General features: G+C 37.2%; 1 protein-coding gene across 12 annotated transcripts in view; it reads right to left on the minus strand.

Moving 5' to 3' along the window:
- Positions 1-18799, minus strand: part of DPF3 (double PHD fingers 3) — a 274774-nt gene that overhangs the window by 70771 nt on the left and 185204 nt on the right. For all 12 annotated transcript variants that reach the window (XR_009152573.1, XR_009152574.1, XR_009152576.1 and 9 more), the window contains exons 4-5: positions 5978-6105; positions 3110-3205 (exon numbers count right to left, since the gene is read on the minus strand). Coding sequence is in view for 3 of the 12 variants with exons in the window: in XM_058161947.1 (XP_058017930.1) it covers positions 3110-3205; positions 5978-6105 (224 nt within the window). In the remaining 9 variants the exon portion in view is untranslated. The remainder of the gene's footprint in view (positions 1-3109; positions 3206-5977; positions 6106-18799) is intronic.

Raw genomic sequence — 18799 nt, forward strand, 5'->3', positions numbered from 1 at the left:
CATTAAACTCAAAATAATTTCATTTATCATACAATGAACTTTCTGCTTTGTCATATTATTATTACACTTTCATGAGAAAAGCTGCCCTTGAGCAGATTAACAAATTAACACTAGCTTCGAAAATGTGTAGTTACTTCTGATATTGAGTTGAAGAGCTGCTTGAGTTGAAGAGCTGCAGCAGAAGCAGCATACATCTATTCTAGTCATTGACTGTCAAGAAAATGTAGCAATTAGGTCCACATAAATTGATAGAATAATATGCTTAGGTACTGCTAGGGTCCTCAAATAACATTAGCACTACTGTGGTACTCTTCTCCTTCTCTAAGTTGCAGCTGCTGGAAATTGGGAAGTTTCCATTTCATTGTTCCACATTGCCTTGGACCATGTGGGAATTGCAACATACCAACAAGTTCACTCTTTCATATCCTATATGAATTCTCAAAAGAACTACAAAGAATGAGTTAAATGAGGCTTATTGAAATTAAATTAAAATATGTGTTGCTAGAATTAAGAGAAGCAAAAAAATAAAATACCTAGTCCCATGTTTGTACCTTGATTTCTAAATGTCTCCCTTTTTCAAAGTCGTGGTTGATGGGGTGTGTACATTATATTACTACTGAGTAATTTTACTATTAGTGTTATGCATACCGTTTTGCATAATAATTTGCAACTGCACCTAATCTTCATTGAAGTGTGTAAAATATCAAGTATACAAAATAAGCATGAAAACATCCATGTTATCTATATAATCTGTGCTTTAGAGTCTCAGATTTTGGTGTTCCACCACTTTATAAATCCAAGTCCTTAAATTGCTTTCTGTGGATTCGCATGTCTTTGGCCTTCAAATCTCTTTATCAACATTCTGATAATTTTATACCTGGCCTCAGGGGGTTGGCAAAGAGACAACTACCCTTGAAGCACAAACTGAGAGCTTCATGCATGCTCTCATTGCTTCAATCTGTGGCATTTAGTCATCTACAGCTGCCTTCAGCTTCTGCCATCGTATAGCAAGAAGCGATGTATACAGCTGAAAAGCTTCAGCAGAGCAGCCTTGGAGCACTCAAATGCAGCCAAATGGGAATGCTTGCCAGGAGGACAGATGAAGGCACCCAGGATTAAAAATGAAATCATGCTGTGGAAAGAAAGGGACCTGCACAAATTCGGAATATTCATTCCTCTGTATTATTTCTGCCTTGGAACCTTTCTTATTAGTTCTCTGAAACAATTAATTAGGAATCTACATTCTAGATATAATTTAGAAGAACCAGATTGCTTCAGAAAATCTATTGCAAATGGCAGCTTAGCGCAGAGGAGAAAGTCCCATTTATTTTAGAAAAAAAATCTGGGGTACATAAGTCAGTCTCATGTACTGGAAGTATTCCAAGGAGAGAGAATGTTCGAAGCAAATTACAGTACATCTTGGGAATGGATGTGAAAGAATTAGAATACATTAAAGCAAGGGTGGGCAAGCTGATAAGATTTACTTTATGCTTTACTTTTTTACAAGCTGCAAAAAATAAAGGTAAAGGTTTCCTTGTCCAGTTGTGTTCAACTTTAGGGCACGGTGCTCATCTCCGTTTCATGATCAAAGGAGCCAGCATTTTCTGAAGACATTTTCCATGGTCATGTGGCCAGCATAGCTCTATAACACTGTTACCTTGCCACCAAAGTGGTACCTATTAATCTATTCACATTTGCACGCTTTTGAACTGCTAGGTGGGCAGGAGCTGAGGCATTGCATAGCACTCAGATCTCAAACCCAGGCTGTCAGTTTTCCAGTGACAAACTCAGTGTCTTTAACCACTGAGCCATTGTGCCCCCTTTTAGAGGTGCAAGATCCATCAATTAACGCTAGGTGCAAAACAGTGTCTCAATAATAGTCCTTGATTTACAACCATCCATGGTCCCGAAAACTTTGGAATGAATGCTATATGGCCAGTAAAGCATTTCCAGGCATTGTAAAATATTGTACTGACCTGCCCAACTCACATGACTGCATTTCAGGAACTTGGTAACCTGTTTGCATTCACGACAGGTTGCAAAATGCCCTACAATCATGTGATCACCATTTGCAATTATTACTGCTGGTTTCCCCAGAAAGTCAGTGGGGAAGGCATGTGGAGTGGATATTGCATTTGAGATCTATTCTCCCATGCACTGAGGATTTCCCCTCTCTTCCATGACGGGTGGGGAAATTCCCCTGTGTGCTGAAGGAATATATTTTCCACAATTGAGATTACATTAGAACAGGGGTCTCCAACCTTGGCAACTTTAAGACTTGCGGACTTCAACTCCCAGAGTCCCTCAGCCAGCAAAACTCTGGGAATTGAAGTCGACAAGTCTTAAAGTTGTCACAGTTGGAGACCCCTGCATTAGAAAATGGAGTTCTACCAGTCTGCACTGTTTTAATTGTTATCTGATTAAAATGATGAAGGACTAAATAGATCCTGGTGAATGTAAAAGAGTTCTCTGCTGGAAAGCTACTCCTGGGACTTTGTAGGGCTGGGCTTCACTCAGTTCTGAGAGCCTGCAAGAGTTCACCCCAGTGGGCTGAGACAGCCAAGCAGCAGGAAGAGTAGGAGGTGAGGTGAGCTGCCTGCCTACTGCGTGGGTTTCTTGCCAGGGGACCTGATTAGTGAGAGCCTGCAGCTGGAGCATCATGTGGAGAAGACTGATCAATAGCCAGCTCGTCCCTGCCCTGAAACTGCCAAGGGAAATACACACACACATACACACACACACTCTTTCAGTTGATCTACAGAGAGAAAACAGGCAGCAAATAGTACACGTTATGTGCCATAACTATATACGGGTGCTTTCTACATCATTTCACTTCGTGATGGCTTTATACTAAAGATCAGCGAGCGAAAACAAAAATACCAGTGAGCCCACCCACAGAGAATTTGCAGGTGTGAATTAACTACCACACATGATTAATTGATCATTCTACAGTTTTAGAACATACCACATACCACTGTGCGTCATTAAACTTTGTGTCTCTGTATGCATATATATAAATGTGTAAAAATGAGAATTGGGATTACTCTGGTCGCCTCCTCCTCCTCCTCCTCCTCCTCCTCCTCCTCCCCTCAAGGCTAAAGCAGCTTACCCGTCCTCGGGGTCTGTTTTTTCGTTTTGGAATATCTTCTTCTATCTCTTCCTCTTCGTTCACTTCATCTGCATTCTCATCGTTTTCCAAAACCCGCTGGAGTTGAAATAATAAACAATAATTAAAAACAAATCCCAGTGCAACGGAAGACCTTTTTTAGCAGAATTGCAAAGAAAATACATCACAGAGAGAGAGAGAGAGACGGGAGAAGCCACTTAGATCATCAAGTCCGACCTTCTGTTCTGCAGGGATCCAAATTAAATCACCCCTAACCTGATGAAGGGGAGCTCACCACTTTTCTAGGAGATCGGTTAGACTCTCAAATTGCTTTTACTGTTCTAGAAACCATTTTGACATTCAGCTGAAATCTGCCTTTCTGTACATTGTATCTGTCTTTGTATCTATTAAATTTAACTTAAACCCATCCTTTAAAATGACAGAGAATAGAGACCGTTATCTCTTTCTGTACTTCATCCTTTTAAGTTTTGAAGAGTACTATCATACATCCACTTCAGTGGTGGGATTCATATAAATTAACAATGGGTTCTCTGCCCTTATAACTGGCTGGGTGGGCGTGGCCATGATGGGCATGGCCAGGGGGTGTGACAGGCAGCACTTGGCCTCCTACACCCTTCTGAGAGCAAAAACAGGCTGTGGAACGCCTGTTTTTCACCTCCCTGGGCTATGGAGGCTTTCTGGAGGCAGGAAATAAGCCCCGTTTTTGCCCTCCAAGAGTCTCTGGGAGGCCCCTTTTCCACCTCCCCGGGCTCCACACGCCCCTTACACTTACCTGGAATCCAAAATGGGCCCTTTGGGGGTTCCTGGGAAGGGAGGGGCAGGGTGGGGTGGGGTGGAGCCAGGCGGTCATCGGAACTACCGGTTCACCGAACCGGGCACAAAATTAACATCCGGTTAGCCTGAAGCAGTCCAAACCGGCTGAATACCACCTCTGATCCCCTTTTGTCAAGGAAAAACATTATCTGTCCCTTCAACCTCTCTAGAAAAGATTTAATTTCTGGTCCCCTGATCAAGCTTAATTGCTTTCCCAAAACCTGGTTCAGTTTGTCTGACTCCTTCTTAAAGTGGAACCCAAAGGTGATACAGTACTTGAGGCCAGGCTCAAACATTTTATAGCTGGCAATTCCAGAAGAATCTAAAGGATTCTTTTTACACGAACCTCTCTGAATCAGGGTTTCAAGTAGGATATAGGGTAGCCTAGACTTAATTGTTTTGTTGGATAATTTATACTAGAAACTGGATGTAGGAAAGAGAATTTACAGGCATTATAGCTCTGTTCATTCCTTTGAACTTTTAGTTTTTGATATTATTAACCTACATTACTTCCCCACCCCTCTTGTCTCCCCCCAGTATGGTGAGAACACACAGTGATATTATTCCTTATCATCCAAGTCCTCCAAAATGTTTACTAGCTGGAATGCCTAATTTCAAGAAGATGAGTAAGAGTACAAGATTAACTTTGGGCAAAGATAGAGGTATTGTTGGTTAATAGGTAAACTGCCATAGAGATCACTGTTCAGATTGTTTTAGATAAGAATATTAGTCTGTTAAAACAAAACAGGTCCACAATGTAGGAATGCTATTTTATCCTTAGATGACACTGGATTCTCAGGAAGTTGAGTTATACAACTACAGTTGGAATACTAGTGATTAACAATTCTAATGGCTTAGGAACAATTCATCTTGATTATTGCATTTTACTTAGGGCTGTCCTTAGAAACTCTTTTTAAGGCCTTCATTCTATGCCTTTAGAAAATCTGGGGGGGTGGAGGGGAATCTTTAGCCAATCTTTTAATATGCATTGATATTACTAGGTATTTTCATTTCCTTATTTTATTTCATTTTGTAAAAAAAAAATATGTCTTTTAAATGATAAACCACCTTAAATAATCCATTTGACTGAGCAGAAAAATATAAATCAAGTACATTTAAATAAGTATTTTTCCAAAAAATATTGATATTATTTTATGGCCAATATGATTATATCAGGAATGCACACTTTTTCTCTTTGGATGGTCATTAAGTAGAATGCAAAAATTTGTGCTCTAAAAAGTATTTGGGTAAATTCTTTGAAGGATAATTACAGTCAATTAATATAATTACTCCTCATCCATGTAATCATTTTTCTTTTGCTGCATTTTCCATACTAGATGATATGGCAAAATGGATGAATGAATGGTGACTACAATTTGTTGGCAATTTTTGTAGTGCCACCTGCAGCTGTGTTCAATGCTTCTGAGGACCTCATGCAGTCTTAGGACCTCAAGTTGTGAGCTTTTTTGGTCCCAGATGGAAGAAAGATGCTTTAGAAAAGCTAATTTGGAAATAAAAAGACATCAGAGTAACAGCTAAATAAGGTGGCAAAGAAGCTGTAAGCTGACAATGGAAGCCTCCCTGTGCTAAAGATATTTCTTGCACCTCCCATCTAGAAGGAATCTGTTTTACAAGTGCTTATTGGTAACACGAATATTTATCTCCAAAATGACATTTTCAGTTCCCGTCGCTTTTTATGCAATGGATATACAAAATTCTGAACTTATTGAATTTATTCAATCCATCTGGATGCCAGACAATCTTTTTTTTTAATTTATTTACATTTATATCCCGCCCTTCTCCGAAGACTCAGGGAGGCTTACAGTGTATAAGGCAATAGTCTCATTCTATTTGTATATTTACAAAGTCAACTTATTGCCCCCCCAACAATCTGGGTCCTCATTTTACCTGCCTTATAAAGGATGGAAGGCTGAGTCAATCTTCTTACAGGCAATACGTACAATCTGGAAATAGTGATTAAATAGCCCATTTACCCATGCACATACAGTTTATGAACTGAAAATGTGAGGCGATTACCTGGATTTCTTGTAGAGTATCCTCCTCTTTAGTATCTATCTTCTTTTCAAGCCCTTCTCCACGCAACAAGGCTTCCAGTGTGGTCCCTTCTGATGTGAAGCCATCCTTCTTCAGAGGCAGGTCAACTTCTGAGAAATCAAATAACAATGACTACTATTATTTCCTTAGAGTAAGCAACCAGAAGGATGGCTAGAATAGGTATACAGTTTTCAGTTTATTCACAAGAAAGAGCAAATGTCTTTAAAACATACAATTATTATTTTGACATGTTGATGTTAATATATACAAAAGTCGAATTTGACTTCTATGAACTAGACTCCCTAGTAAAATATAGCCATCTCTTACCAATACTGAATTTTTTTCAAAGAAACATCAATGTAAATATTTGTCTAGTTAATAATGTGAAGAGAGCTTTGATGTGGAAACAGCTCTTCGCTGATGTGGCATCGGGTCATTTTGTCTAGTCTACAAATGAAACAGCTTAACCTGGTTAGTAGTTGGAGGTGAAAGCTCCAGAAACACTAAGAAATATACACTATATTCAAAAGTTGAAAAAGATTCTGGGAAATGGAAATGGCAAATCACTTTGGTTATTGCTGACAAAAAAACTGAGTAGTCATGGCCATGAAGTCACAAGAAATTGAGCTCATCGCAAAGAAACTTTTTTTATATTGTCAGTAAAAAATACAGCATTCCTTTTGATATGCAGCCTAGATGATCAGAAGATCCCATCACTTTTCTTTTGCAGACTGTCTCTTACCCAAATAATACCCAAATGCATCACCTAATCAGCCTTATCCTTGAGACCTTTGGTGCCGCGCACCAAATAAATACCACACTGGGAATCAATATTAAACAATTCTTTGAGTTGCATGGCTCTCTTTTGCAAATGTTTATGTGCAGCTTGAAGAACTGAATAAGCCCATCCACCATTTATCCAAACTTTGCAGAAAAATACTATATACCTATGACATCAACTGTAACACATGAAGAAACAGTAGCATAGACTATGCACACAGTAGCATAGTCGAGCGAAAGTCACCACCAACCATGGTGGTAATCTTGGTTGTGGTGGTAGTGATGCATTCTTCTAGTCAGTTTAAAGTGCCATAATTGGGATAAAATTCAACAGCCTGCAGCTGGATTCCTATTGTGCAAAGGAGTTTTCTCTCCCCATGCCTCCCCTTCATGTTTCCCAAAACTGCTCTGGAGAGTCACAATGTTTTGCAAGTAGAGTCTGAGGACATTTATGGACTTCTGTCAGTGGGAAGGAGTTAACTGGATAAAAAAAGGCCTCCTTTGAGTCAAGCTTGAATTTGGTAACTTTACAGACACAAAAATGGTGTCTTCTTCTAAAATACTTTTTCATGTCCCAGTCTACTCTCCAACCCTGGGAATTCCCACAGCTGTCCCACCCAATTATTAACCAGCCCAGGTGCTACTTACCATATTTTTCAGAGTATCAGGCACTCCAGAGTATAAGACGCACACTAGTTTTGGGGGAGGAAAACAAGAAAAAAAAATCTGCCTCTGCCTCCCATCATCTATTGGTATTCATCTGCCTAGCATCCTTGCAGCAAACAGCAAGCAGCTTGGTCAGCTTCAGAGTGTTATTACAGCCTGATTAAGCACCAGCAGCTGATTGGTGGTTGGATCAGCCTCCCAGAATACTGCCAATCAGATGTTCCAGGCTGCAGGGATCGCCACAACTCATCGCTGCCTCCGCACGTCACATTTTTTGCCTCCACACATTGTGTTTTTGGGCCTCTGCATGTCCTGTTTTCAGCCTCTGTGTGCTCCGTTTTAGACCCGTTCCAGGTTGCGGGGATCGCCACAGCACATCGCCACCGATCGCTGCCTCCACGCATCACATTTTCGGCATCGCATGTTGCATTTTTGGCCTCCGCACATTGCATTTTCGGCTTCCGTGCATCACATTTTTGGCCCATTCCAGGAGGTGGGGATCTCCACCACCTGGAACCAGCTGAAAACATGATGAGCAGAGGCCAAAAACTTGATGTGCAGAGGCCAAAAATGCAGTGCGCGGATGTGGCGACCCGCAGCGATGTGCTGTGGCAATCCCCACAGCCTGGAACGGGTCTAAAATGGAGTATGTGGAATCCGAAAACACAACGTGCAGAGGCCGAAAATGGCCTAAGGGTGGGGACCGGTGAGTAGGCAGGGCTTCAAGAACATTTGCTGTATAAGGCGCACAGACATTTCCATCCACTTTTAGGGGAGGAAGTGCATCTTATACTCTGAAAAATACAGTAGCTACTGAGCACAGATTCAATTAGGCAGGTGCCACAATCTGAGTTAAACCAGGTAATGGGATGTCATCTTTTATGGCCGAGCACCAATTTGTTTTGTATGTTGGTAATATATCATTAAGTGTTACCAATTTTCCATTCAAATATTGGTGTATTAAAACAAAAAAATCTGTTTCTATGTATTTTTATAGCTATTCAGCTAATCTCACTCTGCTTTGAGAACGAACACCTGATCACATTCCCCTCAAAAATAAAAGAAATGCTGTTTCACACACAATGTCATTTCAACCCTGGATGCTTCCTGCCAAAATTCAGAGGATACCGGTAAATAACTTTTCCTGTTCTCTTCTCCAGGGTCAAGGGTTAAAAAAAAAAGAATAAATCCCTCCTACAAACAGTATTGTTTTGAAAAAAGGAGTGTATCATTTCAGCATCCTAAAAACTTCCCCTTATATTGTTCTGTTACAAATATAGAATTAGGGAAGAGAACTTATATTATATTATATATTATTATTAACTTTACATGCTTTCTTATTGTGCAGGAGAAGGTGCTTGTTTGATTGATGTCTCTTTTTTCCCCCTATGCTTTGCCCATAAAATGTTCCTTCTCTTTTTGACTGTTTTTGTTAATACAGTCTAAAAGGGTAAAAGACAAGAGATCAACAACAACCTCTGTTTCTATATGACTGGTGTGAAGTTAAAATGGATGAAGATCAATGCCAAATACTGTAGATGACAGCATCTAGGCTTCAGAGAGTTAGGATCAGGCCCAGTGGTGGGTTTCAAATTTTTTTACTACCAGTTCTGTGGGCGTGGCTTGGTGGGTATGGCAGGGGAAGGATACTGTAAAATATCCATTTCCACCCCACTCCAGGGGAAGGTTGCTACAAAATCCCCATTTCCTCCCAATCAGCTGGGACTCGGGAGACAGAGAATAGATGGGGGTGGGGCCAGTCAGAGGTGGTATTTGCCGGTTCTACTCAAAATTTCCACCACCAATTCTCCGGAACTGGTCAGAACCTGCTGAAACCCACCTCTGATCAGGCCCCAACCCTGTCAAAGTCACCTTCAAAAGAGTGCCCCTTACTTGAGGAAGACAAGGACTCCATGGAGGACTGGTAATAGCCAACATCTCTCAAACGAATATGTCATGACAATAGACTAATATCCATTTGAAGCAATCATTTCACCTTTATAATTTTCTATATAAGGCATATAACTTTATAATATTTTACTGCATAAGAAAAGAATACATCCAATACAGCATTTTTAGTGGATGGAGGGCAGGAGGGGGTGCCTTCAAATCAATGTTGATTCCTGGTGATTGTCTGGTCCCTACAGTTTTGGGGCAAGATTTCAGACGTGGTTTGCCACTGACTGTTTTCCAGGGTTGAGAAAGAGTGACTCAGGATCACTCAACTGGCTTCATTTCTAAAGCAGGACTAATCTCCCAATTTCAAGCCTAATGCCTTAACCACTACATCCAACTGGCTCACAAAGAAATGCTTTACACAATGCGCATATCGTTAGTTTGTCACTTGGATTCCTTGGACCAGTTTATTTTCATAAGCTCTACACTGTAGCTGATTCTGATAGATACCATTTAACATGGCAGACCTCTTAACAATTTTTTAAAAATTGAAATGCATGAAATGCCTGGCACATCAGAGATCTACTGCTGGGTGAATGTAACCACACAGCTCATTAACAAAACAAGGCAGAAAGTGCCTTAAAGGGCAACTGAGTGGCTCAATGAGCAATTACATCTCATGTCAGTTTCAAATTAGAATCTATCAACATCACAAGAGTATGAAATACCAGCTCCATTTCTGCTTCCTATTCTTCCCATTTTTATTTTGTGGAAAGTATTTATGGCATTTATTCAAAACAACTAAAGTCAGAAAGACAATCATGAGGTATGCCAGGGGAAGGGGAAAAACAGATTAAGCTTACTCTGCTGGGAAATACAGAGAGAGAGAGAGAGAGAGAGAGAGAGGGAGAGGGAGGGAGGGAGGGAGGGAGGGAGGGAGAGAGAGAGAGAGAGATTGTCTGCTAGCTCTTGAGTTTGCAAAAGATACCATCTTTTGGGATGGTGCTCTCTGCCAGCAGCTGGAGGGCCCCAAGGGAAATGGTGGTAGAGAATCCAGGCAAGCTGCATCCATCCATCATATTGCTCATTTCCACATCTCCAAGGCATAAATGCAACATTAGAATGCAAAGGCAGGGATAGAGTTTTAGAGATGGGGGGATGGGGGGGGGAGAAAGTAGTATAAACATTCTTCCTTGAGTAGTTGATAGTTTAGATAAATGATGATGTCATATCAATATAATATTGTGGAGTCTTTTTGTTTTAGCACTATGCAAACTCCATATAGAAAGGGATTTTTATTGACTTTTATTAGCTTCAGAAGCCCCTAAAATCAAACTAAAAGTCTCCACATTGTCTTGTAACACTCATTCAATGCATTTGTCTCCCGATGTTAACCAAGCTTGATTTCATCCAAACTCGCCACTCTAGATTTCTGCAAGTTATTCTTGGAACATACATGTCCTACCCAATCTCCTGTCCACAAACAATAATATTGCCCTCTGCTTATCCTATGTGAGCAACAATGTTTTTGCTTTGATCAAGGAGAGCTCTTCTTTGGTTAATGACATCTTAATCAAATGTCTAAAGAGTCATTATGCTCATTTTTTTTAATATTTCAGAAAATAAGGGACCTGGGGAGGGTTTTTTTTCACAAAAAAGATAGGTAGTGTCATAAGATGAAAAAAAGCAAGACACAGTTTGCAACTTTATAGTTCCATGCTACTCTAGCATTAGAAATTATAGCAAAAAAAGCAGATGGTCTTTAATCTCCTAACTAATTCTATATTTGACCTAAGGAAGCTCTACTCCTCACATTATTTTCCTGCCTCACTGTCACCTTCATTTTTCAAGTCTCCACTTTTTAAAGACCATGCTTCTCCTTAAAGGGCCTCTTTCCAAAGGTTAATAATAATATAAAAAGTCTGGAGGTTTTATCCCATTCTTAGAGAAAAATGGTAGATCTTTTATAAAATGAATAATGCTCAAGGATAGTTAAAATTTGCCCTCATCCTTATAGATCTTTTTACCATAGAACAATTATTCAAATAAGCAGTTCTTGCAATTTTGGATATTATTGAAATAAATAAGATTTAGGAATGAGAGAATCTATACAAGGAAGGATTGTTGTCCATCTGAAATTCTATTTACCCATTGTATATTCTGGATGAGAGGAAAAAAGCATACTTGTTTCTGTCTCAGATTTAATGATGAGAGATCTCTTTGAGGTTTTGTATTCATTATGAGTTTCATAAATTCTACTTATCAAGAAAAAGGCCAACTACAAAACCACAAAACACACAAGGGAGAATCATCCAGACAAAGTAAATGGCAACCTCTAAGCGATATTAGATTAAAGGTTTTAGATTAACTTTGGTTTAAGGCCTCATTTTTTAAAAAATGCTTTCTTTGAACAGTGACAAACTGGGTATCAGCTGACTGGCGGGAGGTATGCACACATGTGGGGTAGAGCTGAGCTGTGCGACAGCTCGTGTGCCCACAAAGAGAGCTCTGCGTGCCGCCTGTGGCACACGTGCCATAGGTTCACCATCACGGTCCTAGGCCCTTCTTGAAGTGATACCTTGGCAAAAGATAGTCTTAAACTTCGAGTCAGCCCCATAAAGACATTAAGGAAATTCCTGCACAAATACTGTTGCTTTCTAAGAGTGTCAACAGCAGACACTACAGTAGTGAAGAAATCTTCATTGACTGAAGGATGAAACCCAGACTGGCTTATGGTAGCAAAAACATCTGGAGTTTATACAAGGCATAATCCTCACAGCATAAGATTTTAAAAAAGTGATGGCTTTATTTTTGTATAGTAATAACAAAGAAAAAAGTAATTAGTTATATAAAGATGTGGACGATCCATGTGTATCTACAAGAAACTATTATTTATGTGGTCACTAAGAATCAACTTGACTTGGAAACACATAGTTAATTAATCTCCAAGAAAACTACAAATTAGTTATACATTTGCTCAAAATGGGTTCTACCAGAAATTCCTTTCACTGAGCATACAAGGACGATCGTTTTTCAAGAACTATGTAAACAAAATTCTACCTTAACACATCATATATACCGTATATACTCGAATATAAGCCGATCCGAGTATAAGCCGAGGTCCCCAATTTTACCCCAAAAACTGGGGTAAACTGGGGACTCGAGTATAAGCCGAGGGTGGGAAATGAGGCACCTACGGTTGGGAAACCTCCTCCCTCAGCTGAGAAGGCTGGCGGCTCCCCCGCCCCGCCCTCTCACTGCACCGGCAGGGCTTCCGTCCGGTAAAATGTGAAAAAAAGAAAAGAAAAAAACTCGAGTATAAGCCGTATATACTCGAGTATAAGCCGAGGGGCTTTAAAAAAAAACAAACTCGAGTATAAGCCGTATAGACCCGAGTATAAGCCGAGGGGAAGTTTTTCAGCACAAAAAACGTGCTGAAAAACTCGGCTTATACTCGAGTATATACGGTAATTGCCTTATTTGTAGAACCTTATACTATATATACAAAGGCATTAACAGGTGGAAATGTTTACCTTTCTCCTATCAGAAAAATGCCTGAAACAATTTTGATAACCATTAAGCATACTTTTCCACAAATCCTTGTCTCAATTCAGAATAATACAATGAATTAAATTACAGAGATAATTATAGTTTTTAAGCATTACATATTAAATCTTGTTTGGTAAAAAATTCTAAATTCTGCATTAGCATTCTTTGAATATAACTATATAATTATTTTTCAGCAATTGTTCAACTATGCTATGCTTTTATATTAAAGCTGAAGAATAGTCTACACACACACACACACACACACACACACACCGTGTTTCCCCAAAAATAAGACCCTGTCTTACATTTTTGAACCCTGAAATAAGTGCTTGGCCTTGGGGGCGTGGCCATGACCGTGGTGGGGTAAGGACCTTTCCTTCACTTCACAGGGCTTAATAATGAAGATTTATGAGGATTAATGCTGTTTGGAATGCACCGTTATGGATGAAAGTTAATAAATCATGAAGTGGAAGTGTTAATAGCCCAGCAGACTGAATTTAAAACTGGTAGGTCATCTGAAACTGCTTGAATTAAGGAGTTTTTACTGCGTGGGATGACCGAACTGGCAGATACAATGAGTTTGGAATAAACTGCTGTCTTTTGCTTTCCTTATTATAATTATCGTGTTCTGTGTTAAATGCTGAGGCTAAGGAATATCAAAGACTGAATTTGCTAATGAGAAGAATTTTAATTGAAGAGATCGATCTTTTGTGCTGGACTGACTGGCTGACTGGCTGAAGAAGCTTTTATTAGGTGGATAATTTTTTTTTAATTATTTTTCTTTTGAGAGGAAATTAATAGCTTGTTTATATTACAGAAAACAAAAAAAGGACTTTGTTTTGAAGTTCAAGCTGGTTTGTTGTTTTTTTTCTCTGCCGACGTGGAGAAAAAATGGCGCTGATTAAGCTGTGAGGTAATTGTGTTTCTTTGTGGAGTGAATATGACTCATAAGTTACTGATAAGCTACTAACGAGTGCAAATAAGCCGTTCGCTCAATTAAAGATTGTCGTCCCTTGATCTTCATCAAGACCCTCTGTAAAATTGGTTTGACTGCTGTCCTTTGATCTTCACTAAGACTCTTTGAAAATTGGAATCCCAGTTTGAGAAATTTTTGGTTTTTTTTTTTCAAAATGACTCAACAACTTTCAGAAAGCAGCAAATTGCTGCAGCTTTAAATAAAATTGGGGAAAAAATAGCAGCACTATCAGAGCGTATAGATAATTTGACATTTAAACTGACATCCGAAGTGCAAAATTTAAAGCAAGATATGAATGATAACTTTGGTAAACAAAAAGAGGAAATGACAATGATTAAAGATGAAATGGAGCAGCTGCATGTGCATGAGGCAAAAGTAGATCGGCAAATTGGCAAAATATTTTATAAAATGAGCAGCAAGATAAGAGAATTTGTCTTTTGGAAGAAGAGATGAGGAAATATAATTTTGTTATCAGAGGAATCTCGGAAGAAAGGAAGATAAATTGAAACAGCGGGTTTTGAAATGGATTAATGATTTGGATACGCAACTTACGTTCACAATAGCAGACCTGGCAAGCGTTTTAGAATTGGATATAGAAGGCAAAATGGTTCTAACAGGAATGTGCTTGTCAGGTTCGCAAATCTTGGTGATAAGTTGGAAGTTATGGCCAAGTTAAGAGAGTTGGGAGATGCTTTGAAGTTTGAAGGAAGACTATTCAAGTCTTCCCGGATATATCAAGAGAAGAAAGGGCATGGAGATTTTTTAAAACCAATTACAAAAGTTTTGAGAGATAATGGAATTAAATACAATTGGAGGCCACCACAACAATTGAAATTTTTTATAAAGGAAGGATGCGTACAATCACCCCAGATATAGATGCATTATTATATTTACGGAGCTTGGACTGATTGAGATGGAGGATTTAATGGAGATAAAAGATCAAATGCTTCAGATGGGTGGAACATACGTGGAAACATCAATTTCACAACAACAAAAAGCCGCTATTGCAGTGCAACACTCTAAAGGGTTAAAGAGGAAAGAAATATCACCTGTGTTGGTTGAACAGAAGAAGAGTCGTGAGGATACAGTAGGAGAAGAAGCAGATAAGAGTCTTGGAAAATATGAAGCTGAATGCGGTCATCGCTATCTTTTTTTTTGAGTGATGAATTTAAATAGACAGCCCGAAAGAAGTGCCCCGGGCATTGGCACGTCCCCTCTCCCCCATTCTCTTTATAGAGGCGAAACCGATGAGGATGTGGGGGAAGAAGATTGTCTGTATTTTATTGTTTGTTTTGTTTTTTTTCTGTTTTCTTATTGTTGTTTATATGGTAGTTTAATGTCGGGTGGTGGGGGGCACAGAAAGGAAGATGCGGGGATAGGATTAAAAAATTTATATTTTAAATGGGAGTTATAAAAATAATGTCATGGAATGTGAAGGGTACAGGGAATCAGATTAAAAGAAGAAGATTGGAGCTTAAGATTAAAAGGGATTTACCAGACATTTTATTTTTACAAGAAACCCATCAGAAATCTGAAGATTCAAATAGAATGTATATAAAAGGTATGCAAATATATGAAAAAGCATTTGGAACTTCAAAAGCTAGAGGAGTTGCAACACTGATATCAGATAGGGTGTACTTTGAAAAACATAAGGTAATTTTGGATGAAGATGGAAGATATGTAATAATTGTTGGAAATCTTAATGAGGAAAAAGTGACACTTGTTAATTTATATTTACCGAATGAAAAACAAAGAGAATTTCTTGAAAAAATAACAAAAATTTTGGAGAATGAAAGTGTAGGGAAAGTAATTGTGGCTGGGGATTTTAATTTAATCAGAGATAAAATAGACAGTACTAATCCCACCGCTGTGGAGGAGCAAATAAAATGGGGATTTTAAATATGTGGATGCTTCAAAGCGTGGTTGATGTGTGAGAGAGGTTAAAGGAATTGAGAGAGTATACACTTTTTTTTCTAAGATATATAATACATATTCTAGAATTGATTATATTTTTCTTTCTAAAGATTTGTTGAATAATGTGGATAAGGTAGATGTGGGAATTTTTAAAGATTCTGATCATGCAGAAGTTATGGTGGACTTAGATTTTAATTTTGAGAAAAAAAGAAGCTATTGGAGATATGACGAGAAATTGTATAAAAATGAAAAGGATAAAAAATGGATACTTAAAAAATTGGAGGAAAGTTGGAGATTAAATGATAACGGGGAGGTTAAATTTGAAATTGTTTGGGATGCGATGAAAGCGGTGTTTAGAGGGGAGAGTATCAAATTATCAAGTAGGAAATATAAAAATTATAAAATTAAAATGGAAAGAGATAAAAATAAGATTAAAGAATTGGAAAATCAATTTTTGCTTACTAAAGAAAAAAAAATTCTTCAGGAGCTTAATATGTTAAGAAATAAAATGATAGAAGAAGATACAGAGTTAGTAAAAAGAAATTTGAGATTTTAAATAGGAATTTTTGAATTTAGTAATAGAAATTCTAAATTATTGGCAAAGATGGCGAAAGATAAAAGAGAGAAGAGAGAAATTGGAGTTTTGATAGATGATAGAGGTATAAGATGTTATAAAAAATTAGAGAAATGTGAAGTGGTTAGAAACTTTTTTCAGAATCTATATTCAAAGAAACCAATTAATCGGGGAAAATTGCAAAGCTATTTAGAAAAGTATGTGGTGAAAATTGATCAAACATATAAGGAATTGATGGAAGAAGATATAACACAAGATGAGATTAATGGAATAATACAAAAATTAAAATTAGGGAAAGCTCCAGGTGAGGATGGATTACCTGTTGAGTTTTATAAAGAATTTAAAGAATTAATAATACCAAGACTGCAAAAATTATTCAATGGAATATTACATGGTGGGGAAGTACCTTCGTCATGGAATAGAACGGTGATATCCTAATTCCTAAACCAGATAAAGATTTAGAAAGGATTGAGTCCTATCGGCCCATTTCTTTAATTAATCAGGATGCAAAGATATTTACTGCTATTATAAGTAATAGATTAAATAGATTTATAGATAGATATATAAGTTATAATCAAGTAGGCTTTGTGAAGGGTAGATACATGAGTGATATTGTTAGAAGAGTATTAAATATTATAGATGTAGCTGAATATAATGGTGATAAAATTGGTATAGTATCATTGGATATTTTTAAAGCTTTTGATTCTGTACAATGGGAAACAATTAAAGTAATTGTGGAGGCTTTAGGCTTTGGTAATAAGTTTATACATGTTATTTCAAAATTGTACCAAAAGAGCAGTGCAAGAGTGAAGGTGAATGGAATATTAACTGAAGAGATAAAATTAGAAGCTGGAACGAGACAAGGATGTCCCTGTCCCCAACATTATTTTTATTGGCTATGGAAATATTGACAAAATGATAGAAAAGATGAAGAATTAGAAGGATATAAGGGTATAAGATAAATTTGTATGGATGATACTTTAATTATTTTGAAAAATGTAGAAAGATTTGAAAAGATATATAAGCATTTGATAGAATTTGAAGAAATGACAGGATTGAAAGTAAATTGGTCAAAGTCAGAATTATTGATGGATAGTAATGGTAATGAGTCTGAGAATATGCAAGAGCAATTTGGGATAAGGATTAAAAACACATTGAAATATTTGGGTATAGTGCTTTCACTTAAGGTTAAAGAATTGAAAAAACTTAATTATGATGTGGTGATTAACAAAATTGAGAAGAAGATAGATAAATATAAAATTTTAAAGTTGTCTTGGTTTGGTAGAATTGCAATGTGTAAGATGATGTTGCTGCCCAAGTTCAACTTTTTATTCGAGATGCTACCACTAAATCTGACAGAGAAAGATATTGAAGGATATCAGAAAAACTGGATAAATTTTGCAATGGTGGCAAAAGACCCAGATTAGTGAAGAAAATGTGGTATCAAAATCAAAAGGAAGGTGGATTAGGAATCCCCAAATTATTTAATTATTACTGTGCGTATGGTATCCGGATAGTGGTAAAAATACTTAAAGGTGAAGATAATTATTGGAGAGATTTAGAGTTAAGGGATATAGAAATTTGGATCAAGGTGGTTTTAGATAAAGCAAATTTAAAATGTGTAAGTAGAAGTTATTGGTTAAAGGATTAAGTAAAATGTGGAACAAATTTGTTAAAATTTTAATTCGGATATAATCTTTTGGGGAGACAACTGGAATTTGGCCGATTAAAATAATATAAAAATTAAAATTAAAATTAAAATTAAAAAAAAAAAAAATAATAAAAATTAAAATTAAAATTAAAATTAAAATTAAAATTAAAATTAAAATTAAAATTAAAATTAGAAGCTGGTACGAGACAAGGATGTCCCTGTCCCCAACATTATTTTTATTGGCTATGGAAATATTGACAAAATGATAGAAAAGATGAAGAATTAGAAGGATATAAGGGTATAAGATAAATTTGTATGGATGATACTTTAATTATTTTGAAAAATGTAGAAAGATTTGAAAAGATATATAAGCATTTGATAGAATTTGAAGAAATGACAGGATTGAAAGTAAATTGGTCAAAGTCAGAATTATTGATGGATAGTAATGGTAATGAGTCTGAGAATATGCAAGAGCAATTTGGGATAAGGATTAAAACACATTGAAATATTTGGGTATAGTGCTTTCACTTAAGGTTAAAAGTTTTGGCAACAATTGGAGAAAATGATATTTGAAATGATGGGAAAGTAATAACATTGAGAGTGGAAACTATATTATTGTTGGTAATTAAGGAAATAGAATTAACAAAATATGAAAAGAATTGATTAGAATTATGATTATAATAGGTAGAATTATAATAGCTAGATATTGGAAACTAGATGTGATTTTTAGAATAGAAGAGTGGAATTCTGAAATGTGGAAATTAGCTTTAAATGATAAAATGACATGTGATATTAAAA

Source organism: Ahaetulla prasina, chromosome 1 (assembly GCF_028640845.1).
Source record: "Ahaetulla prasina isolate Xishuangbanna chromosome 1, ASM2864084v1, whole genome shotgun sequence".
Taxonomy (NCBI): domain Eukaryota; kingdom Metazoa; phylum Chordata; class Lepidosauria; order Squamata; family Colubridae; genus Ahaetulla; species Ahaetulla prasina.